The sequence below is a fragment of the Hypanus sabinus genome, chromosome X1 (genome assembly GCF_030144855.1).
Source record: "Hypanus sabinus isolate sHypSab1 chromosome X1, sHypSab1.hap1, whole genome shotgun sequence".
Taxonomy (NCBI): domain Eukaryota; kingdom Metazoa; phylum Chordata; class Chondrichthyes; order Myliobatiformes; family Dasyatidae; genus Hypanus; species Hypanus sabinus.
This window is the reverse complement of record NC_082738.1, coordinates 69,045,055-69,071,333: the sequence shown is the minus strand read 5'-3', so window position 1 is coordinate 69,071,333 and position 26,279 is coordinate 69,045,055. Positions and strand designations below refer to the sequence as shown.

The window sequence follows — 26,279 nt, the reverse complement described above, 5'->3', positions numbered from 1 at the left end:
GGTCCAACTGCTGGTGAGTCAGTATTCTGGCAAAAACTACACCATGAAGACAAAAGAACACTCCAAGCAACTCCACAAAAAGGTTATTGAAAAGCACAAGTCAGGAGATGGATACAAGAAAACTGAATATCCCTAGGATTACAGTTAAGTCAATCATCAAGAAATGGAAAGAATATGGCAAATCTGTAAATCTGCCTAGATCAGGCTGTCCTCAAAAACTGAGTGATCGTGCAAGAGGGGGACTAGTGAGGGAAGCCACCTGGAGACCTATGACAACTCTGGAGGAGTTACAAGCTTCAGTGGCTGAGATGGAAGAGACTGCACATACAACAACTGTTGCCCGGGTTTCTCACTAGTCGCAGCTTTATGGGAAAGTGACAAAGAAAAAGCCACTGTTGAAAAAAAACTCACATGAAATCTCGGCTAGAATTTGCCAGAAGTCATGTGGGAGACTGAAGATGTCTGGAAGAAGATTCTATGGTCTGATGAAACCAAAATTGCACTTTTCGGTCATCAGACTAAACACTGCATATCATTAAAAACACACCATCCCCACTGTGAAGCATGGTGGTTGCTGCATCACGCTGTGGGGATGCTTCACTGCAGCAGGCCCTGGAAGGCTTGTGAGGGTAGAGGGTGAAATGAATGCAACAAAATATAGGGAAATCCTGGAGGAAAACTGCAAGAGAACAGTGACTTGGGAGAAGATTTATTTTCCAGCAAGACAATGACCCCAAGCATAAAGCCAAGGCTACACAGGAATGGCTTTAACAAAGTTAATGTCCTGGAATGGCCAAGTCAGAGTCCAGACCTCAATCCAATTGAGAATTTGTGGCTGGACTTGTAGAGGGCTGTTCACTCATGATCCCCATGTAATTTGACAGAGCTTGAGCAGTTTTGTAAAGAAGAATGGGGAAAAATTGCAGTGTCCAGATGTGCAAAGCTGATAGAGACCTATCCACACAGACTCAAGGCTGAAATTGCTACCAAAAGTGCATCTACTAAATACTGATTTGAAGGGGGTGAATAATTATGCGATCAGTTATTTTTTTATATATGTAATTAATTTAGATAATTTTGTAGAGAGCTGTTTTCAGTTTGACACAAAAAAGTCTCTTTCTGTTGATCAGTGTCAAAAAAAGTCAAATTAAATCCACTGTGATTCAATGTTGTAAAACAATAAAACATGAAACTTCCAAGGGGATGAATACTTTTTATAGGTACTGTACATACTTTGTTAATAAGTTTACTTTGAGATGACATATTATCATTGATAGACGATTGGTTAATTGTTTACCATATATCTTAACGATTTGGAAGTTGGATGTAAATACACAGTAGGTACATTTCTAAATGGAACAAGAACAGTTAGAAAGGAATTCAATGATGTGGATGCAAGCAGTTTCTGAAAAATATTGAACACGAGATTCTACAGATGCTGAGAATCTAGAGTAACACATACAAAATTCTGGAGGAACTCAGCAGGTCAGGCAGCATCTATGGAGAGGAATAAAGAGTCAATGTTTCAGGCCAAGACCCTTCATCAGAAATGGAAAGGAAGGTGGAAGAAGCCAGAATAAGGGGGTGGGCAGTAGGGGAAGGAGTACAAGCTAGAAGGTCTTAAGTGAAGCCAGGTAAGGTTGGGTGGGGTACAGGTGATAAAGTAAGAAGCTGACAGGTGATAGAGGGGATCTGATAGGAAAGGAGAATGGACCATGGGAAAAAGGGAAGGAGGAGGGGAATGGGGGGGGTGGCGTTGATAGGTAGATGAGGAGAAGAGTAGAGGCAAAAGGAAATGGAAAAGGAGAGTAAGTGGAGGGTGGAGAAATTACCTGAAGTTGGAGAACTCAGTGTTCATGCCATCAGGTAGGAGCTTACCAAAACGAAATATGAGATGTTGCTCCTTCCACCTGAGAGTGGCTTCATCATGACAGTAGAGGAGGCCATGGATGGTCAAGTGTGTATCCTTGGAGGGAATTTAAAAATGCAAGCACGAGGAAATCTGCAGATGCTGGAAATTCAAGCAACACACACAAAATGGTGGTGGAACGCAGCAGGCCAGGCAGCATCTATAGGAAGAAGTACACTTGACCGAGACACTTCGTCAGGACTAACTGAAAGAAGAGATAGTAAGAGATTTGAAAGTGGGTGGGGGAGGGGTAAATGTAAAATGATAGAAGACCGGAGGGGGTGGGATGAAGCTAAGAGCTGGAAAGGTGATTGGCAAAAGGGATACAGAGCTGGAGAAGGGAAAGGATCATGGGACGGGAGACCTCGGGAGAAAGAAAGGGTGGGGGGAGCATCAGAGGGAGATGGAGAACAGGCAAAGAGTGATGGGCAGAGAGAGAAAAGAAGAAAAAAAAGGATAGATAGATAGATAAATAAATAAAGGATGAGATAAAATGGGGAGAAGGGGCATTAACAGAAGTTAGAGAAATCAAAGTTCATGCCATCAGGTTGGAGGCTACCCAGCCGGTATATAAGGTGTTGTTCCTCCAACCTGAGTGTGGCTTCATCTTGACAGTAGAGGAGGCCATGGATAGACATGTCAGAATGGGAATGGGATGTGGAATTAAAATGTGTGGCCACTGGGAGATCCTGCTTTCTCTGGCGGACAGAGTGTAGGTGTTCAGCGAAACGGTCTCCCAGTCTGCGTCTGGTCTCACCAATATATAGAAGGCTGCACCAGACGCAGTATACCACACCAGCCCCAGACAGTCCTTCCAGGTGCGGCGGCACTTCACCCTGAGTCAACTTCCATTAATGCCCCTCCCTCTTACCCCATTCTTTATTTATCTATCTATCTATCTATCTATCTATCTATCTATTTATTTATTTATCTATTTATTTATTTATTTATTTATTTATTTCCCCATTTTTTCCCCTTCTCTTTCTGTCCCTCTCACAATCACTCCTTGCCTGCTCTCCATCTCCCTCTGGTGCTCCCCTCCCCCTTTCTTTCTCCCTAGGCCTCCCGTCCCATGATCCTTTCCCTTCTCCAGCTCTGTATCACTTTTGCAGATCACCTTTCCAGCTCTTAGCTTCACCCCATCCCCTCCTGTCTTCTCCAATCATTTCAGATTTCCTCCTCCCCCTCCTACTTTCAAATCTCTTACTATCTCTTCTTTCCCTGACGAAGGGTATCGGCCCAAAATGTCAACTGCATTTCTTCCTAGGTGCTGCCTGGCCTGCTGCGTTCCACCAGCATTTTGTGTGTGATCATTGGAGGAAAACCTTTGGTGATGCTGTTCCTGGGAGCCTGTGGGGGATATTGATAGAGAAGTCTAAGTGGATTGTGGTAATACACTTGTAAACAGTGTATATTGCAGTGTTTCAGTCATGCAAGAATTAAATTTTCAAGATACCAATGGATTTGTTGTGCTTTTTTTGTGGACATGACATAACTAGTCAATGTGTCAACACTGTAGATTTACTGGAACAGCCTGATTATAGGTGCAGCTAATTTTGGAACAACAGAGCTCAGCCCTTTAGTCAGAATGCTTATTACTTGTCTTGTAAGAAATACATTTGAACTATTTCTTGGTATCAGAGTGAACTGAATTGACTAAAGAATTTACTCAGAACTTCTGTTTGCAGATGGTCGTTATGTAATTCAGTTTATGAGTTCATCTGAACAACCCCACAACTAGAAGTAGCAAATGCTGCCATTGAGACAATTGGTCTCCACAACACACACTATATGGATTTGCAGAATAATATACAAAAACTACAGCCAGATCAGCAGAAAATGTCGCTGGCTGCAGTCTACCATCACTGCAGGATGTGTATGTGTCCAGGACAAAGAAACGGGCAGGAAAAATCATTGCGGATACTACCCACCCAGTGAACTGCCTTTTCCAAAAGCTCCCTTCTGGAAAGCACTATAGGGCTATTAAAACAAAATCATCATGCCATCTTAAAAGTTTCTTCCCCCCAGGTAGCTAATCTGAATAACCAGTCTACTTGGTACCCCCCCCCCCCCAATCTATTCACACCTCACTGAAGTGCACTGTGAACACTTCAAACCACTTTTTACAATGCTATTTACATTGTAAGTACAAACTGGTCTTTATGTATTTATGCACATTTTATTCCATATCTGAACTTTAACCTCTAACTTTATTTTTATATAATTCTTTGTTCTTTATAATTGTTGAACGTTGATGTTTTGGTTGCATGTCATGGCAAATTTCTAATACAGGTAAATGCATATGGCAAATAAAGTTGATCTTTGAACACTATTAATATAGCACAAATGGCCCAAGATCAGCAACATGTTGATGTTATCATGGAGAGCACTCTGACTGTTGCATCACCCTCTGGTATGGAGGATCAGAAATTGTTGCAGAGGCTTATAAACTCAGTCAGCCATCATAGGCACTAGCCTCCACATCATTAAAAGGCAGTGCCTCAAAGAGGCAGCTCCACCATGGAGTAGCCTCACCATTTGGAACAATGCCTTCCTCTCATTACTAACATCAGGCTGAGGTACAGGAGCCTGAAGACGCACTCAATGTTTTAGAAACATCTTCCACTCTGTGATCAGATTTCTGAACAGTCCATGGACTCATGAACACTACCTCACTATTTTCCCCTCTTTTTGCACTATTTGTTTATTTTTATCTTTACCATGCCACAGTAGCATAGCACGATGCTATTACAGCTCAGGCTGTCAGAATTCAGCCCAGGTGTCCTCTGTAAGGAGTCTCTGTACTTACTTCTCATGGACTTTGTAGGTTTTCTCCGGGTGCTCTAGTTCCCTCCCACAGTGCCTAGACATACTGGGTAGGGTCATTGTAAATTGTCCCATGGTTAGGTTAGGGTTAAATCCAGGTCATTTGGAGATGTTCGGTGGTGTGTCTTGAAAGGCCTACTCCATTCTGCATCCCTAAATATTTTAAATATACTGCACAACACATTTCATGATGTATGTCAGTGATAATAACCTGATTCTGATTCTAACCAAATGAGTCAGTCTAAGAGGTAACCTTAACAGATGGTGTGGAAATAGAAAGGCAAACACATGGGTGTTTAAGTGAATCACTATAATCATCTTGCATGTGGGCGAGAATGCAAAGCATTTATGCAATAAATCTACTCAACTGTGCATGTTTAGCTAGTCTCTTCTACATTTTTGTTTTTTTTTAAACACTAAATAATACAAATACTGGAAACTCGAAATAAAAAGCAGAAAATGTTGAGAATATTTGAGACAGACAGCACCTGTATAGAACGTATCAATATCAACCGTCAGGTCGATGACCCAAAGAATTTCGCGCTGAAAAATTCAATTTTTATTTTGCCTTACTGAATTCTGCATGTTATGCGGGCAAATGCAATGCTTCTTCCCTCTCAGGGAGAAAAGACGTAGAGGAAAATTAAAACTCTAGTTTGCGGAGAAACTCACAACGAGCCAACCCCACACATGGCGTGAATTAGAACAAGCGCTCTATTGTTGTTTCACGCTTTATTGTGTACAGAGGGCGCGACCCATCCCGAACTGGCAGACCCTATTGGATAATGTCAATGTTTATCAAATGTCATGGACACTAAGCGCCCGCCCTAATATTAATCTTTAATTGTGATTTGTTAACTGAAACATCAATCACTGTCAGCATCTTAACTCTAGCCGCTGTGCAACAAACTTCTAAATGACTATCACCTCCAAGTTTCACGGATTATACATTACTTCTTCTAATATACTTTCTGCATCTCTTTTATTTTAGCTTTTGACATCAGATAACGTTGCAAATCTTTATCCTCTGCTCGCAGATCTTTGTGTAACGATTGGACTACGCGATAGTCCAATCAGGATTAAAAAGTGCTCACGCCCATCGTAGTGGGCAGAATCCACAGTTGTTATTGGCCAAGAAGACCGTCGGTCATTTAGCACTGCCGACCCGCCGAGTTCAATTGGTTGGGTGTGGGGCTGGTAGGCGGGGTCATTCGCTAGCTTGGGTGGCGAGCGGTGGGTGCTCCAAAGGAGCGGAGAGGAGGTCGGTGAGATATCGCCGCGGGGAACAAAACGGAACGAGCTTCGCTTTGTTCATGACAGGCAGAGAGCTTGCACTGCGACGCTGACTGGCTCCGTGGGTTAAGCCCGGACGTGTGTGAGGTGAGTGAGTTGGGGCGGGGTGCGATTCGGTGTCGGCCGCCGACTGACAGCTCGGGCGGTACCCCGTCCCCCTCCCTCAGCGCTCCCCGCTCTGGTACAAAGGCAGGGTGAGCAGTCAAACTTCACCACGCTGCTCTACACCCGTGGGATTGCCAAGTGCGTGTTTCTGCCGGGATCGGGTGAGTGAGTGACAGCTGCCAAATGCTGGCGCCAAAACAAAAACAAGGGAAAGTTGCGCCCTGCACTTTCCCTCCACTCATTCTCATCTCATCTTTTCGTCTTCTGGGCAGCTCGTCAGGACTGAGGAACCACCCCCTTCCCGTGGGTTGGAATTGTCACACGTACCGAGATACAGTGAAGAACTTGTATAGTGTTCAATGCAAATGTGCTTTGAGGTTATGCAACGTAAACCAATAACAGAATTGGAATCGCTTTGTTATTGTCACATGTACCGAGATGCAGTTAAAGAACCGCCTTGCATATTTTTTATACATATCAGATCGTTACGACTGTGCATTGAGGTAGTGCAACGTAAAACAATAACAGAATTGGATTGGACACACTAGAGGCAGGAAACATGGTCCCGATGTTGGGGAGTCCAGAACCAGATGCCACAGTTTAAGAATAAGGGGTAGGCCATTTAGATCGGAGTTGAGGAAAACTTTTTCACCCAGAGAGTTGTGGATCTATGGAATGCTCTGCCTCAGAAGGCAGTGGAGGCCAAGTCTCTGGATGCATTCAAGAGAGAGTTAGATAGAGTTCTTATAGATAGCAGAGTCAAGGGATATGGGGAGAGGGCAGGAATGGGGTACTGATTGTGGATGATCAGCCATGATCACAGTGAATGGCGGTGCTGGCTAGAAGGGCCGAATGGCCTACACCTGCCTCTATTGTCTATTGGTTTATTATTGTCACATGTACTGAGATACAGTGAAAAACATATCTTACATACTATTTATACATATAAGATCATTACAACAGTGCATTGTGAGATAAAATAGCAGAGTGCAGAATAAACTGTAATAATACTTTAATAATCCTGCTGCCTGTAAGGAGTTTGTATGTTCTCCCCATGACCAGGTGGGTTTCCTCTAGGCTAGGTTAATTGGCCATTGTAAATTGTCCTGTGAATAAGCTAGGGTTAAATCAGGGGTTGCTGGAAAGGCTGACTCAGTGCTGTATCTCAATAAGTAAGTAAATAAGTAATGAAGTGTAACCAGCTACAGAGGAAGTGCAATGCAGGTAGTCATTAATGTGCAAGTCTAATGATTTATATGTTAATGAAGTAGATTATGAGGTGAAAAGTCTATGTTATTGTTCTAGGGAACCATTCGGTACTCTTAATACAGTGGGATAGAAACTGTCCTTAAACCTGGTGGTACAGGCTTTTGTATATTCTGCCCAGTGGGAAAGGGGAGAAGAGAGAATGTCCGGGATAGGTGGAATCTTTGCTGGCTGCTATATGGAAGCAATGAAAGTATAGACAGAGTCCATGGGGAGGGGGGGGGGGGGGGAGCCTGGTTTCTGTGACCACAACTCAGCAGTTTCTTGCAGTCTCATACAAAGCAGCTGCCATTCCAAGCGACAGTGCATCCGGATAGGATACTCTCTATCATCCATCTAGTGTCTTTCTAAGCACCCTGTTGTTGGGTATGTGGGTGGTGTGGAATGTCCATCAGAGTTGACTGAGTATAATTAAGGCTTCAGTGTTGGGGATGTTGGTCAGAGAGAGGATGGTTATTATTGACAATAAAAAGTAAGGCATAGGAGCAAAATTATGCCATTTGGCTCATTGAGTCTACTCTGCCATTCCATCATGGCTGATTCATTATTCATCTCAACTCCATTCTCCTGCCTTCTCCCCATAACCTTTGATGCCCTTTCTCATCAAGAGTCTGTCAATGTCCACTTTAAAGATACCCATTGACTTGGCCTCCACGGCTATCTGTAGCAATGAATTTCACAGATTCACCCTGGAAACAGCCTGTAGTTCTGAAGATAACTCCACTTCCATAGTAAGTTTGAATGTGAGGGGCAGCATTGATGGAAAAAGTGCCACGGCACGGCAGCTTGTTACGTTGGTTTTCACTGAGCTCATTTATGATCACAGCTTGTACGTCATCAAGAAGCAAATTTAAGATGGCGGTGAATTTCTATGGGCAGATGAATTAGGGGAGAGAGCTCCAAAACTCTCCCAGTTGACAGAGTCATAGGCTTTAGTGATGTATATTGCTGCATTTTTCTAATAAGTACACACAGATATACGTACTCGATCAAACTCGTCTTCAGATCTGCCTTCCAAATCAATATTGGGCTGAAATACCATTTGTGTTTTTTCTTTACTTAAACCCATCACCCCTACTGGTGACTGTGGCTTTCCAGAGTCTCTGTCCTGGGCTAGTTCAGAATCAGAATCAGGTTTAATATCACTGGCATATGTTGTGAAATTTGTTGGTTTGTGGCAGCAGTACTTTGCAATACATAATTATAAAAACGATCAATTACAGTAAGAAATACGTATTTTAAAAGTTAAATTAAATAATTAGTGCAAATAGAGAAAAAAAGTAGTGAGGAAGTGTTCATGTGTTCAATGTCAGTTCAGAAGTCGAATGGCAGAGGGAAAGAAGCTGTTTCTGAGTTGTTGAATGTGTGCCTTCAGGGTCTTGTGCCTCCTCCCTGATGGTAGCAATGAGTAGAGGGCATTTCCTGGGTGATGGGGCTCCTTAATGATGGATGCCGCCTTTTTGAGGCATCGCTCCTTGAAGATGTCCTGGATGCTGGGGAGGCTAGTGCCCATGATGGAGCTGACTGAATTCACAACTTTCAGCGGCTTATTTTGATCCTGTGCAATGCATACCAGACAGTGATACAGCCAGTTAGAATGCTTTCTGTAGATATTTATGTGTCTTTGGTGACCCCCCCCCCCCCATCTTCTTAGTGTATCTTTCCTCTACCAGAGATGAGGTTTTTGGAGCTACTGTTGGTGTTTCTGTAGCTCTGGGTTGCTGACTCCTCCTTTCGCAGCTAGGCTTGGCACAGTTGTTTTACGTTCAGATTTATGTGGTTTGAACAATTGTTAAAGATTAGCTTTATTTTGTCACATGTACATTGAAACATACAGTTATTGCGTTATTTCCGTCAGTCTGAGGATATGCTGAGGGTAATCTGCAAGTATCATCGTGCTTCCAGTACCAACATAGCATGCCTACTACTTACTAACCCTTATTAACCTGTGTGTCATTGAGAAGTGGGAGGAAACTGGAGCAGCCACACAGAGAGACCCACACAGTCACGGGGAGAATGTATAAACTCCTTACGGATAGTGGTGAGAATTGAATCCCAATTGGTGGCATTCTAAAGCGTTGTGCTGGCTACTATGTTGCCATGCACCTCCTTGTAGTTCTGACATTTTTTTAGTGACTAAATTCCATTACACGAACGTGAAAAATAAAATGAATCGACTGTGATGGTGAATTTACTGTCCTGTACCTTAGCTCCTGACAGATTACATTAATACTTCGATAATTAACGTTGGTGTATTAGATCAGTTGTTGAGTGAGTGAAACATTTTATTGTTATCTTCCAGGGCCCGTTCTTTTCAGAAGACGAAAGATTTTGCAGTCTGGCAACAAGGAAGGACTTTCAGCTGATGGTGGAAATAAAGCACGGACATTAATAACCAATAGTAATAAATTGCTTTCAATGACAATCAAATGATTGTTTCAAAGAAAAAAAAATAAACTTATTACAAGAGGTGACCTTGGGTTGCTTGTCCATTTTATTTATTGTTCTTAAAAAAAAAAACCCCAACAAGCTGAGGACGAAGATGGTGAGAATTACAGAAATTACTGAGCTCCTTTCGATTGAAAAATGATGGCCACTGGAACCGAGCTGTCACCAAAATTTGATCAAGCAGGAACAGCAAACCTGACCGGAACAGTTGATATGGTATGAAAAACCAAGTGTGCAATATTTTTATTTTGCTTTATTTCTTGTTCATAGTGTTAATTTGCAAAATTTGGAGGAATCTTTTTGCATTGTTGTTGGACTCATTTTTAATATAGATTAGGCTTATCCATTCCTTCTAATATCAGCTTCTTGTACATATATGATGGTTGTCAATCGTGCCTGATGATGGCAAGAAACCTGTGCGAGACTGTTTTTAAAGTGGAAAAGCCATTGACTGGAGCAGTTACAGTCTCTTGACCTTGAAGTCCCGGTCCAGAGATACAAGTAGTTGTCACAAACTAGAGATTTCAATTGTTTTGCAGTGGGTGTTCTCCATAAAGTGTTGCAGAACTTTCCTAGCTGTTGGTTTTCACTGTTGATTTCATCTGCCCAGTTAGCTAGAGCTGACTTAACATGCTGGAACAGGCATATCCGTATCTCACTGGAGTGTGTGCGTATATATATTTTGTTTATCCTCTTCATAATGATGTGGGTTTTTTCCATTCTCCAATTTCCTTCCAAATCCCAAAGATGTACTGCTCAGAATATTGATGGACATGTGTGAGCGAATACATTGCAGTAGTTCAAGGAACTAGGGAAGGGGAACGGGGCAAGAGGTGGTGGTGAGTGTGGGGGCGGGGGGTTAGGGTTCTGTATTATTATAAGATAAAAAGTTAAAGTTTAATTTTTTTATTGAGATCCAGCGCAGAATAAACCTTTCCGACCCGTACCCCCAGCAGCCCATAGTCTAATCATGGTACAATTTGCAATGTAAAATTAACCTACCAACTGGTACCTATTTGGAATGTGGGAGGAAACTGGAGCACCCGGAGAAAACTCACTCGGTCACAGGGAGAATGTACAAACTCATTACGGGCAGCGGCGGAAATTGAACTCAGGTCACGGTACTGTAAGTTGTAGTGGTTAGCACAGTGCACTCAAAGGAAAAACAAGTTAGTAGCAAGGAAACCGAGTGGCCAGTCAGAAATGGTAAGAGTCATCATATTTGGTTACTGAGAGAAAGAGCTGTCATCAGGATGTGATGTATGTGGAAAACTGAACAATTTCACTTTGAGCTGCGAAATGAGAAAGAAACAACTCTACATTTTGTTAAAAGTTCTAAAAGTCGTTAAAAATGCAGTTCAGTCAAGAATAAAAGTTGGAAGCTTATATGTTTATAATATATTTCAATACTGGTCAACACTAGCAAGTACTGTATATTGCTAATTGATTATAGATACTGGGCTCCCCTGCTAATATAAAATGCTTTTGTGTTTTTACTTTATTAAAGCTACTTATTTTAAGTGTTTGTAGTTATTAACAATATTTGTTTAAATATTTTGCTTAAGTTTGTTGTTAAATGGTTGGGATAATTATTTAACATGACTGTTGTATGTAATTTATTAACTCTGAATAATTTTAGCAAACAGTGAAACTTAAGGTGAAGTTGAATTAGTTAATTACTGTACATTTTTCTGCATTGGGGTTCCCAACCTTTTTTGTCATGGACCCCTACCATTAACTAAGGGGTCTGTGGACCCCAGCCCAGGTAGGGAACCACTTCTGTAGAGTCTAGGCTGAGATTATATTGCCAAATCAGCAGGTTCACAACACTCTTTTGTGAGTTATTCTGAAATTCATAAAGTGACTTTTAACTTGACACTTTATTCAGTAGGAATGAAGTTGGATAAAATTTGAAAAAGGAACAAAAAGTGGTAATATTAGGCTGGTGACTAAAAGCTTAGTCAAAGAATTATTTTCCATTTGGAATATTTTACTCTGGAGAGAATACAGCTGGGGAATATTTTGCTGAGCTCTTTATTTTTTGCAGAACCTTTGATGGCTTGCCTATTGTGGTATTTATTACGTGGAAAATTTTTTTCATGCTGTCCAAATGTTTTGAAGAGTTTTTGTTGCCCTTTTAGACCAGAAGCTCCCAAACTGGGGTCCGCAGATCGTCAGTTAATGGTAGGGGTCCATGGCATGAAAAGGCTTGGGAATCCCTGTTTTAGACACTGCTTTTGATCTGAGAGAGCGTTTCAGATCTTGAGCAGTGACAATTGGTGGAATCTTACTCAATTTCAGAGGAGTTTTGTAACATAGTCATATCCTGTACTGAACTGGTCGTTTGCATTTCTATAAGTTTGCTGAACTGTGGCTGTTTTTCTTTTTCTCCCCCAACCCCTTCCACTCTAACTTAGAGATAGTAGGCCATTTGTAGCACCTTTCATTATTGCTGTCCTCCTTGGGCAGTCCCCTGGGGTTGACAACATCCAATTCTGTGCCTTTTGTAGAGACCTACAAGGGTTGTGCAGACTGTGCCACAGACGTTGTAGTTAGGTAGCTATTGGGATATTGGGTCTTCCTTCCATTGAATGCAGCCAGTCTTTGAATGGTCTTTTCATTAAGCCTTAATGTGCACATTTCTGTCCAAGATGCTCCCTCTCCATTTTGAAATATTATGGGCTAAGGATTGCAGTAAGTAAAGATGTTGCTTTTTTTCTGGTTGAATATTAAAACCTCTTCAAAGCATTTTCCCTTCAAGGAACTCAGAGCACTCCTCTTAGGACTCTGGCTTTGAGCATGTATCGGCCCATATAGTTGAGTTGCTCGAGTGTGACCAGAGCTGGGATATTGGCCTGAGAGTGGATGCTGATGTCATTATGGCTATTTTGATGATCAGTTTAGAGCAGGGGTTCCCAACTTGGGGTCCATGGACCCTTTGGTTAGTGGCATTGGTTCATGGCATTAAAAAGGTTGAGAACTACTGGTTTAGAGGGTTTGAAGCAACAGTGAAATTTTTCTGATGCTTTGAGGTTGTCCATGAGTTATGGAGAATTGAGATGATCACTTCTGCTAAGAGGTGGTGCTGATTGAACATGTCTTTGAACATCCTTTTTCTTAGTTAACGGGTTGTGCTTGAAAACAGGTAGTGGTGATGAACTTTGTCATCTAAGTTTCCTTTTACTGAGGTTTACTACATTTTGCCTGATCTCGATTGTCAGAAGGCAGAGCTTGTGACAGGGTTATGTTAAGTAGACATTTTGCTTTCCTGCTATTTAACTGGAAGGTCTATTCTATTCCTCTACAGTGAAAGATTGAATAGTACACTGGACTTCAGCCTCTAAGTGTGTATTAGAACATTAGAAAGTTTTTGATAAGAACAGGCCATTTGGTCTAACAAATCTTGTCAAATTTCTGCTCACAGTGTGGTGAAATAACTATTGAGTTCACATTTGAAATTCACTAAGATACTACTGTCAACTACACAACTAGGTAGTTTGTTCCACGTGTCCACAACTTGCTGTGTAAAGAAATGCTTCTTGATGTTAGTCTGAAATCTCCCCTTAACCAGTTTCCACCTATGTGTCCGTGTCCGTGTTGATGGATTAGTTTTGAAGTAGCTGCTGGCATCCACTTTACTTATACCCTTAATGATTTTGAACATTCTATCATGTCTCCTCTCATTCTACGTAAAAAAGATTTAATTCTTTCAATCTTTCTTCAGACTGCCTACTGTGATTGTGATTTGGTGATTGAGTTTAGATGGCACGTCCTCCCTGTGGAATGTGTGGCTTTGCCCCAGTTTCCTCCCACAGTCCAAAGACGTACTGGTTAGTAGGTTAATTGGTCATTGTAAATTGTTTCATGATTAGGCTAGGGTTAAATAGGTGGGTTGTTGGCGGAGAGGCTCAAAGTGCAGGAAGGTCCTTTTCCATGCTGTATCTCTAAATAAAAATTAATAAATAAATCTTGGTCCTGGAATGGAGATGAACGTTTACAGTTGCAGCCTTTAATGGAAGAATGGTAAGAACCCTGCTCCCCCCCCCCCCAGGTTATTTACAATGTCCATGTAATTGATTTATGATAAATTTTCCTACATTTTCCTACAAAGAGATTTCCCTGACTCCTTTCGTAAATTAACTCCACCTTGACTGAGAGATTGCTGGAGTTGGCTGATGGGAAGTTCACTGAGGTCAGATCTTCGGTAAACTTATTATAGCTTGCATGTCATAATATAACAGGTAATGGTAATGATTGTCTGAGCAAGGGCAGAACTAAGGAGGCTTCTTCATGATCTCTCTTGGTTGATGGAACAGCTAAGTTAGAATGACTGGCAATTAAACCTGAACTTTTCTGCACTTTATGTCCATTAACATAACTGCATGGAGAATGTATTCATGAGAAGAACAAAGTTTCCCTGGACTGCTAAGCACTTGACTATTAGCTTGTAGCATGACAGATTGATGTGGTATAAGTTTGATATTTTTATTCACGAGTTCCTAATCTCAGTTTACTCCAAGGGAAATGTTTCTCCTCAAGTGGAAAACAGTCCCTGTTCAATTTTTGCTAGCGAGGCAAATAGTTTTTCGTACATTCCTGGTCACTTTCTCATGTTTTTAGAACTCTTTTGATATGGCATTACAAAATCTCAGAAAAATGAAATAACTTGATGGTTACATGTACTTACAAAAAAATGGGATGCTTTGATTAATATTTTGGCCCCCTTGTCAGTTTATAAAAACATTCAAAACTAAGTTGAAATTGCAATTATTTATTGTGATATTGCACGGAATAGGCCCTGTAGACCCTTTGACATATTTTTACAAGAATTGCATGGGAGTACAAGAGTTGTATGGCGCATCTGAACTCGTGCGTGAAAAAATTGACGCATGGAATGTAAAAGGTTGGCCACCCCTGCTCTAGTACATGGGCAATGTAACAGAAAGGATAACAAATGTATTAGCAATTATTCTTGTTGCATTTACAAAAGATATTTTGAAAAAGTAGGTAATTATTTACATTATTATTTGAACTAGTGGTTGGATACAGACAATAATGTTCCTGTTTCCATTTAGTTCATTTGACTGTATTGTTTAATTCTAACTGGTGGCTACAAATTCCTGGGTAATTTTCAACTCTGCAGCAGTGCTAAGCGAAGAACTGAATGCAGTTTACAACCAATTGGCTGATATTGAAATACAAATGTTATTGAGCTAAAAGACACCAGTTAAGTTGGAGGGGCAATTCTTGATCTGCTGTATCAAATCCCTTGCTATTTTCCAAAAAAGGTGTTTTGGGTATTGGAGATGAAATTTGTCATTGTACCTATAGAAATAAAATTTTACTCTTATTTAAATATCATTTATTTTATTACTAGCTGCACTGTCTTTGCACTTTCAAAGAGAGTACAGAAAATAAAATCCTCAATATGGAGCAGTCTCACAATCAACCATAAGGTGCATCATCATGATTTTAAATAAGATGCAATTTGGATTGAAAAGAACATCGACTGAGAAAGAGCTTGAGAGAAGAGTTTCCTTCAACTGTTGTGAAATGTGAAAAGGGTGGGAATGTTTTTTTTATTCCAAGTTATCTTTAGCATTGACAAAAACACGATTCAGACAGTGCATTCAGCAACATTCCTTTCCAGTGTTGACTCATTCTCTGATGTGGAATACACCTATATGTAACTTTTACTACTTTACTAGCTCTGAAAGGATACAACACTTGAGTGTTGACTCATGGCCCATGTTCGTTGTTTTTGTGACTCATCCTGATCTCTCTGAGTAGTTGTCAAGATAATAATTGGGTTACTGGCTTCTCAAGGCAATATAAACATCTCAAGGTTGATTCTATTTTTAATTGGTTTTGGCTGGTTCACAGGCACAATGAGTTCAACATTCATTTTCTTGCAGGCATTCACAGTAGAAAAAGGAAATGCGATAGGATCGATGGAAAAACTACACACGAAGACAAACAGCCAATGTGCAAAAGAAGATAATCTGTGCAAATACAAAAAAGATAATAATAAATAAAAAATACTGAGAACATGAGTTGCAGATTCCTTGAAAGTGAGTCCATACGTTGTGGAATCAGTTCAGTGTGGAGGGGAATGAAGTTAATCATATTGGTGCAGGAGCCTGATGGTTGAAGGGTAGCTTGTACTCTTATTACCAGCAGCAATGAAATTGGCACTATTTTAAAATATATCCTGATATCCAGAGTACCAAATGTTTCACATGGTACTCTAGACATGTTTTAAATATAGAAATGAGGATGCTCTGACATAAGAACATTATTGCCATTTTAGGTCAGAACTGGGCTTAGTAACGGAAAGAAATGCATCAAGTGTAAGCATTGAAATGTTTATTTGGAACTTGAGTAGCAGGAGTTTATTTTAATATTTAATATCTTGCCTATAAGCATTGTCAGTGCCCCCTTTCAATGAAGTGCCAGTGATTTTCTTGGCAATAATAATAGCAGGTAAAATGTGCTAAAATGTGCAGTCAGCTTGAGATATTAGATGGCGTATCAAATTACACCATGAGATGATGTGACAGGTGAGTTAATATTAGATTTAAAAAAAGATGAAAAAGAATAAAATTCAATTTAATTTCTAATCTAATGCCTCATTGTTGTCATTTTTTGTATTTGCACAGTTTGTCATCTTTTGCACATTGGCTTTTTATCAGTCTTTGTGTGATTTTTTTTCATTGATTCTATTGTATTTCTTTGTTCTATATAACTATTTAACAATTACAGCTGGAAACAGGCCATCTCGGCCCTTCTAGTCTGTGCCAAAAGCTTACTCTCACCTAGTCTCACTGGCCCGCACTCAGCCCATAACCCTCCATTCCTTTCCTGTCCATATACCTATCCAATTTTACTTTAAATGACAATACCGAACCTGCCTCTACCACTTCTACTGGAAGCTTGCTACTGTGAATACTTGCAGGAAAATACATCTATGAGGGTTGTATATGGTGACATTATAGGTACTTTCATTAAATATTTACTTTTAAGTTTGATATAAAAACTTTTTAAAAGTAAATGTGTAGCAACTACTCGAAACCAAACTAAAAGTCGCTGAGAGGCTAAGTGAGGGAGTATCACGCTCTACAATGCACTTCCAACTAACTGAATTCTAAGTTGAAAAAATACGTTTAATCCCTCATTACAAATCGACAATAATATCATTGACTCGTCTGTAATTCATGTAAAACAAAAATGAGTGTAATTGGATCAAATTCACACAAAGATGAACTGTCAACAAAAGATACGAGCTCCCTATTCACCCCCTCTCTCTGCCGCCATGCCGGTGAACACGTGACTATACGCATTTATTTCTACAGGCACCCAAACTAACACAACAGGTCACAATACAAATCAGACAATAAATAGACACGGCTCCTACAAAATGATTTCATGTGATTAATTCCATTATAAAATTTGAGTTCAAAGTCAGTGTTTATGGAAACTAATAAATTTGTATATTTATTATTGCTATTTGGGAGTAAAATAAGTTTGGTTTTAACATTTTCCAAAGTATTTGCCACAACAGTCCAGGTTGGACTTTGCTAATTCTCAAACTTTGTTTTCCACTTAGACCATTCTTTGCATGTTTCATTACTGGTATTCATTATGTTCAGTGAGACAAGAGCGAGTCTTGCAGTTAGTAAATATTGCTGTCTTCTGGTAACATATTTTACCATCAGCTACAAAAGAAGTCCTCAAGTTCTGTTGATTCTTCAAACTGCCCCAGCAAAATCTGTTCTTGTTTACTTGTTCCTTATCTCTGCATACAGTTGTGGAGTGATGTTAATTTAATTTCTTTGTTCAGAACTTGCAATAAGTAGTAGACCTTTGCTGTCATTGCTTGAAAGAATACTTAGATTTCATAGGGATTAGTTTGGAACTTTTGTAGTGCATTAAAGATGCCTCCATTTTATGACTTTTTTGAAATGTCTAGTATCTTTCACGGTTTTGCTGACCGCTTGCAGTGCAGAACCTACTCTCTCCTTGGCATTATGGAGCTGCAAAGAAAGGAGCCATCAGGACGGTCACAGAGGCTGCTGAGCAAGCCTCCAGATGGCTATGGATCAAGAGGTGTGACCCATGGACGACTGCTGCTGGGACACAAGCCGGGGCCTAATCAACCCTGACTGGGTCGCCTGGGCGAGACAGTCTGATGCTGAAGGACCCAAAACACCCAGTTTACATCATTGATGTAAAACTGTTTGTACACTTTAAAAAGATGATTTATTGTATTAACAAGAATATTGCAGTTGTGAAATTAAAAATATAATTCAACTGTGATAAAGTATAATGCTTTGATGAGGAATATAAGGATTATGGTTTCTTTAAGTGCCCTGTGTTAGTTTTGTGGGTTATTAGGTACCATATGAAGCCTTGTGGGAACCGCAGATTCCCCCTTAGATGGGGCAGGAAGTGCCTGACACGATGGATGGCTGAGAAGTCTGCGAGGTGGTGCATCCTTTCTGCTACTCATGCAGGGCTTCCTGATCTGAGGCTTTTGTTCCCTCCAGTATTCAGTTTATTCTGATGCTTTAATTTGCATGACTGTGGCCCGTGAGATTCTCAGGAGTCTGTATGGATTTTACATTTCTTTAAGAAGGCTATCAACATATCCTTGAACCTTGTACATCTAGGGCGTTATTTCCCAATTTGTGGTCCATGGCGCTCGGTTAATGGTAAGGCTCCATGGCATAAAAAAGGATGGGAAATTCCCACTACAGAGCTGATGCACCATCAATAACTCACACTGAGATGAAAGGCGAGATATCGGCTTTTATTGACTGGAAGAAGGAACCAGGAGTGAGTGTCTATCATACAATGTCTTGGAGACTGAGGCCGAGCGTCAGGCCGCAGATCTCCTTTATACAGGGGCCTGTGGGAGGAGCCACAGGAGCAGTCAGCAGGGGCGTGTCCCGACAGGCACATAGTTCACCACAAGAGCTTAGAATTGTTTTGGGAGTTTGATGTTAGGCATGCAAATGACATGGTCTGCCTGAGTGAAAAACTAGGTCTTCAATGCCAGGAATTTTGGCCTGGGGACTCTATATTGTAGTTACTTTGCTTTGCCTTCCACTGAATTGAGTGCTTTGCAGAGATAGTATTGATAGTACTTTTCCAGTGCCTTGAGGTATTGCTCTAGGCCAGCGGTTCCCAACCTGGTTGCATGGACTCCTTGCTTAATAGTATTGGTCCATGGTTGGAAACCTTTGCTGCAGGCAACCAGGACTCCCAAACATGAAGAGACCAGAAATCACTGTTGCCTGGTAGACACTGTTTTATACCAGTTATGAATTCTTGATCTTTAAATACCCTTCTGCTCAACTAACATCTTGCTGTGAACCTTTGTTGTTGGAGGGTAGTGTGATGAAGCAGGGGCGGGTAGCAATTGAAATTGTGTAGCAGCATCAATATTATTGATACCTACTAAAGTTCACAATTGCTCTGCATTAACATAGTCACCTTGAAATTGTAGATTGCAGTCACTAGAGCTATAATGTAGAAAATCCTACAAAAAGTGGTGGATACAGTCCAGTTCATCGTCGGCAAAACCCTTCCAACCATTGAGCACATCTACAAGGAATGTTATCACAAGAAAGCAGTATCCATCATCAAGGACCCCAGCATCTACAAATCCCATTTCCAGAAAAGTTGGGATATTTTCCAAAATGCAATAAAAACAAAAATCTGTGATCTGTTAATTCACGTGAACCTTTATTTAACTGACAAAAGTACAAAGAAAAGATTTTCAGTAGTTTTACTGACCAACTTAATTGTATTTTGTAAATATACACAAATTTAGAATTTGATGGCTGCAATACACTAAACAAAAGTTGGGACAGAGGCATATTTACCATTGTGTTACATCACCTTTCCTTTTAATAACACTTTTTAATTGTTTTGGAACTGAGGATACTAATTGTAGTAGATTTGCAATTGGAAATTTTGTCCATTCTTGCTTGTTATAAGACTTCAGCTGCTCAACAGTCCGTGGTCTCCATTGTTTGATACTCCTCTTCATGATGCGCCATACATTTTCAATAGGAGATAGATCTGGACTGGCAGCAGGCCAGTCAAGCACACACACTCTGTGTCTACAAAGCCACGCTGTTGTAGCCCGTGCAGAATGTGGTCTGACATTGATGTCCTGGGAAGAGACGTCGCCTTGATGGCAACATATGTCTCTCTAAAATCCTAATATACGCCTCAGAATCAATGGTACCTTCACATACATGCAACTCACCCACGCCGTGGGCACTGATGCACCTCCATGCCATCACAGATGCTGGCTTTTTCACCTTTCGCTGACAACAATCAGGATGGTCGTTTTCATCTTTGGCACGGAGAACTCGACACCCGTTTTTTCCGAAAACTAGCTGAAATGTGGACTCATCTGACCACAGCACACGGTTCCACAGTCTTTCAGTCCATCTGAGATGAGCTTTGGCCCAGAGAACTCGCCAGCGTTTCTGCATAGAGCTGATGTATGGCTTCGTCCTTGCGTAATACAGTTTCAAGCTGCATTTCTGGATGCAGCGACGGACTGTGTTAAGTGACAATGGTTTTCCGAAGTACTCCCGAGCCCAGGTGGCTATAATTGTCACAGTAGCATGACGGTTTCTTAGGCAGTGCCGCCTGAGGGCTCGAAGATCACGCGCATTCAACAGTGGTTTCCAACCTTGCCCGTTACGCACTGAGATGTCTCTGAATTCTCTGAATCTTTTCACAATATTATGTACTGTAGATGTTGAAAGACCTAAATTCTCTGCAATCTTGCATTGGGAAATGTTCCTTTTGAACTGACTAACAATTTTCTCACGAATTTTGGCACAAAGGGGTGAGCCACGACCCATCCTTGCTTGGAAAGACTGAGCCTTTGATGGACGCTACTTTTATACCCAGTCATGATACCTCACCTGCTACCAATTAGCCTGCTTAATGTGGAGTCTTCCAAACTGGTGTTACTTGAATATTCTGTGCACTTTTCAAGTCTTATAACAAGCAAGAATGGACAAAATTTCCAATTGCAAATCTACTACAATTAGTATCCCCTCAGTTCCAAAACAATTAAAAAGTGTTATTAAAAGGAAAGGTGATGTAACACAATGGTAAACATGCCTCTGTCCCAACTTTTGTTGAGTGTGTTGCAGCCATCAAATTCTAAATTTGTGTATGTTTACAAAATACAATTAAGATGGTTAATAAAACTATTGAAAATCTTTTCTTTGTACTTTTGTCAGTTAAATAAAGGTTCACGTGAATTAACATATCACAGATTTTTGTTTTTATTGCATTTCGGAAAATATCCCAAAAATTCCAGAAATGGAGGTTGTAGGTTCATGCTCTCTTCACACTAGCCTTTAGGTCCTACACTACCAGGTTGAGCAACAGTTATTACTCTATAGTAATCAGGCTCTTGAAATGGTGTGTATAAACATCACTCACCTCAACACAGAACTGACTCCATAACCTATGAAGTCACTTTCAAGGACTCGACAACCTATGTTCTCAGTATTATTGATTTATCTCGTCTTCTTTTGCACATAGGTTATTTGCCAGTCTTTGTGTGTAGTTTTTCATTGATTCTGTTGTATCCTTTGTTTTACTTGAATGCCTGCAAGAAAATGAATCTCAAGGTAGAATAGTACTGTGCAAAAGTCTTAGGCACATTTGTATAGCTAGGGACACTAAGTCCTTTGTACAGTACTGTAGTAATTTTATGTATTGCAATGTACTGCTGTCATAAAAGAAAATAAATTTCATAACATAGTGTATGTGAGTGATGATAAACCTGATTCTTATATGGATCTCTATTGTGGACTGAGAGAGTGAAGGGGGGTAGGGAGAGGGGAATCATGGTTGCAAAAAGGGGAAGGGAGAGGGGAGGGAGGGGGAAACACCGGAGAGCCATCCTGTAATGATCAATAAATCAATTGCTTGGAATCAAGTTACCTTGCCTGGTGTCTCAGGGCTGGGTATGTCTGCACCTGCACTACTCCCAGCACATGACACTCCTTCTCTGCCACCTGTCCCACACCCCTCCTGTGGCACTTCACCCTTGCCATTCCCAAGATCTTTTGCTCCCTTCTCCTGTCTCCAATCCTCTTCCTTTTCTTGGACATTCCACTCTGGTTCTCTGCCTGCTGTGGATCTTTTCACCTCTAATTGCTGATGAGATATCAGCCATCTCGATTTCAATACACCCCTCTCCTCCATCATCTTGACCCCTTCCAAACGCATTCCCTCCACTCTCTCTGCACCAATCCCAACCTTACTGTCAAACCCACAGACAAACAAGGTGCTACTATAGTGTGGTGCACTGACCTCTACCTTACTGAGGCCAGGCAGCAATTCGCAGACACCTCCTCATACCTATCTCTCAAGGAGGACCCCACTCCACACAATCAGTGTACTATCTCTGACACCATCACTGACCTCATCCAATCTGGAGAACTCCCAACCACTGTTACTAAACTCATACTTCCCTTACCCTGCACTGCTTGCTTCTACTTCCTACCGAAGATCCACAAACCAGACTATCCAGGTAGGCCAACTGTCCCTGCCTGTTCCTGTCCCACTGAACTTGTGTCCTCATATCTCAATTCCATTCTATCCCCCTTGGTTCAGTTCCTTCCCACTACATCCATGATGCTTCTCATGCCCTTGATCTCCTCAGTAACTTTCAATTCCATGGACCTCACCACCTCATCTTCACTATTGATGTTCAGTCCCTATACATTTCTATCCCTCCCATCAAGAAGGTCTCAAGGCCCGGCACTTATTTCTCGACAAAAGAACCAACCAGTTCCCCTCTACTGCTACTATCCTCTGTCTAGCAGAACCAGTCCTGACCCTGAACAATTTTTCCTTTGGCTGTTTCCACTTTCTCCAAACCCAAGGGGTAGCCATGGCACTTGCATGCGCCCAAGCAGTTTCTGCTTCTTCATCGGCTCTGTAGAACAGTCTATGTTTGAAGCCTTCCCTGGTTGTACTCCCCAATTCTTCCTTCACTACATTGATGATTGCATTGGTGCAGTTTCATGCATTCATGCTGAACTTGTCAATTTTATCAATTTTGCCTCTAACTTCCACCCTGCTTGTAAGTTACTTGGCCTTCCTCCCTTTTCTTGATCTCTCCGTCTCCATCTCCAGAGACAAACTGTCAACCAATATCTTTTATAAACCTACTGAGAGGGGTGGAGTTTCAAGATGGCGACGTAAACATCTGCCTTTTAGGCGCTCTTCACTTTTCTAACTATAATCACCCTTTAATCTAATCTTTTCGAATTTAACCAAATGAGTTGATATTTTCGATTGACTTTTTTTTCTTTTAAAACTATATTTGATCTAACTTTGCCGAACTTAAAATGGCTACAAGTAAGAAATCGTCTAAGGAGCCTTTATCTGTTGAAACAATTTCTAATCTTCTGGACACTAAACTTGCAGGTTTGGATAACAAGCTGCAAAGTAAAATGGCAAGTTTGGAAAGTAAAATGGCAAGTTTGGAAAACACGTTTACCACGAAAATGTCTGAACTTGAAGGAGCTGTTAAATCGCTTGATACTAAGTTTCAGTCGCAGGCATCGGTTATTCAGCGGCATGAAGATAAGTTGGCGACTCTTGAAAAATTAATTGTTGAAAAAGTACGTACAATTGAAGTGTTGGATAAGAAGGTACAATCGACTCTTAAGACTGTAGATCAGTATAAGTTTAAAATTTCTGATCTCGAAAATCGATCTCGCAGACAGAACTTGCGTATTATCGGGTTTCCCGAAAAAGTTGAGTCCAGTGATTTAACTGAATTTTTCTCTAATTTACTATGGGAAATTTTCGGTGATGAAGGTTTGCAAACTAAACCTGTTATCGACCGCGCTCACAGAGTTGCGAGGTTTTCGTCTGTGCCTGATAAACCACGAGCGGTGATTGTTCGCCTTCATTATCCTCGTGAGAAAGAGCTTCTAATTCGATTAGCTCGTAAAAAAGGTATGATTTCCTACAAAAACTTTCAGTTTCGAATAGTCGAGGATTATTCTTTTGAAGTAATGAGAGCCAGGATCGCTTTTAAACCAGTGATGGCAGAGATTCATTCGATCGGACTTAAACAAGCTTTAATGTATCCAGCGAAGCTTAGAATTGTGCTGCCCGACAACAGTCAACGATTTTTCAACACTCTGGAAGAAGCGAAGAAATTTGTTGGAGAATTTCGATCTTCTACTGCAACTTGAACTATGTGTTATGTGGAAGATTTTTCGGAGAGAGGATATCTTTCTATTTTAAGTTTTAACCTATGAAGTTGGGTTATAACTTTTTATTTTTTGATCTATAGGTCCGGTTTTTTTTTTACTAGCTTCATTGTTTATAGATGTTTTTTTTTAATTTTGATAATATTCTTTTTTTTCTTTCTGTTTTGGTTATATACATTTATATTTTGCATTAATGATTTATCTTTTTTTTTAAGTTGTTTATTTTTCCCGTAAGATTCTGTTTTTTACAAGCATTTATCTGTTTGCCTGTACTCAGATATGGGACGAATGTTTTGGACTTTTAGTTTTTTTTATATATATGCTGTACTGTACTATATCCCTTTCTTTTTAAATGTTATTTTGTCTTTTAACAGATTGCTGAACTCACATTTGTATTTAGTAATATGGTTTTTTCAAAATGGCGTTTCTTCTTCCCATAAGTCTTTGCTCTTGAAACGTCATCTTGTATTTGAATATGGGATTTTTTTTTAAAGGTATACTACACTTTTAAATTTTGACGTTTATACCTTTTTTTATTAATGATTGTTGTATTATATTAGTTTTTTTTATTATTCTGATTGATATATTTTTTTTTGCAACTCTATATTTTAATTTGGGTGATATATAGTTTTCTTCTAATCTTTTTTTTTATAGAGCTGCCATCTTGAAATGGGGGTAATATTAGTATTAGATTATGCGCCTGCCGCTTGGCTTTTTTTCGAAGGGTGGGGGGAGGGGGTAGGGATCTTTTTTCACGCTTTTGCTTTTTATTTTTTTGCTTTTAGTTTATGGGCCGACTTTAAATTACTAATATTGTTGAGGTGTCATGTTCTCCGGCTGCTCCTGAATCAATTTTCCTCCTTCCTGAATTGTGGGTTATGTGTCTTTTTAACCTTTTATGATACACACAATTAATATTGGTATGATGGATAGATCTGTTAACTTTATCTCCTGGAATACTAATGGTTTAAATCATCCGATTAAACGCAAAAAAATATTTAAAGTATTCCATAGACTGAATGCTAATATTATCTTTGCACAGGAGACCCATATCAGGAGGGAGGATAATCAACGTTTTTTTAGGTTCTGGAAGGGTCAACAATTTCATTCGAATTGTACCGCCAAAATTAGGGGTGTGTCTATTTTTATAGATCCCTCAATATCGTTTACACATCATGAAATTATCTCTGACCCACAGGGTAGATTTTTGTTGATAACTGGTTTACTTTTCCATCGGAAAGTTGTTCTAGTTAATATTTATGCTCCAAACTTTGATTGCCCTGAATTTTTTAGACGTTTATTTACCTCTCTTCCTAATCTAGATGAATATATGTTGATAATGGGTGGAGATTTTAATTGTTGTTTGAATCCTTCGATGGATAGATCTAAACCTATTCGCACTCTTCCGAATAGATCAGCCCTACTTATTAATTCATTTTTGGTTGACTCGGGAATTACAGAAATATGGCGGTTTTTGAACCCTAAAGATAAAGAATTTTCTTTTTTTTCACATGTATATCATAGCTACTCTAGAATTGACTATTTTCTTATTGATCATCGGTTATTAACGGATGTTATTGATTGTAAATATGATTCTATTACTATTTCGGATCATGCACCTTTGAAGTTATCTATTAAGATTTCGGACTATTCCAATAACACCAGATCTTGGAGACTTAACGCTACTTTGCTTCAAGACCCAGAATTTATTACTTATATAAAACAGCAAATTGACTTGTTCTTTTCTACAAACTGTACTGAAGAAATCGACAGAGGAATACTTTGGGACTCTTTTAAGGCTTTTATTCGTGGTCAAATTATCTCATATTCTGTTGGTAAAAGAAAACAAAGATATTTAGATATTGCTTTATTGGTGGATAAAATTAAGGAAATTGATAAGATTTATTCCGTGACTCCTACCAAAGAACTTTATAAGAAGAGAGTTGAGCTTCAAATGGAACATAGTTTACTATTATCTTCTTCAATTGAAAATCAATTAATTAGGACCAGGGCTCAATTTTATATTCATAGTGACCGTACTGGTAAACTGTTAGCTAATCAATTAAAGGCTATCTCGACTAAGCGACAAATTATTAAAATTCGCAAATCAGACGGTAATTTAACTACTGATCATAAAGAAATTAATAATACCTTTC

At 40.0% G+C, this 26,279-nt stretch overlaps 1 protein-coding gene across 2 annotated transcripts in view; it reads left to right on the top strand.

Annotated features, from left to right (window-relative positions):
- The window catches only part of LOC132384984 (rho GTPase-activating protein 23-like), a 510,483-nt gene that overhangs the window by 4,176 nt on the left and 480,028 nt on the right, over positions 1–26,279 (top strand). The window contains exons 1-2 of one of the 2 annotated variants that reach the window (XM_059956700.1): positions 5,951–6,115; positions 9,702–10,063. In XM_059956700.1, the coding sequence (XP_059812683.1) occupies positions 9,986–10,063 (78 nt within the window). In that variant the 5' untranslated portion in view covers positions 5,951–6,115; positions 9,702–9,985. Of the gene's footprint in view, positions 1–5,950; positions 6,116–9,701; positions 10,064–26,279 lie in introns of those variants that run through there. The other variant, XM_059956701.1, reaches the window with a different exon arrangement.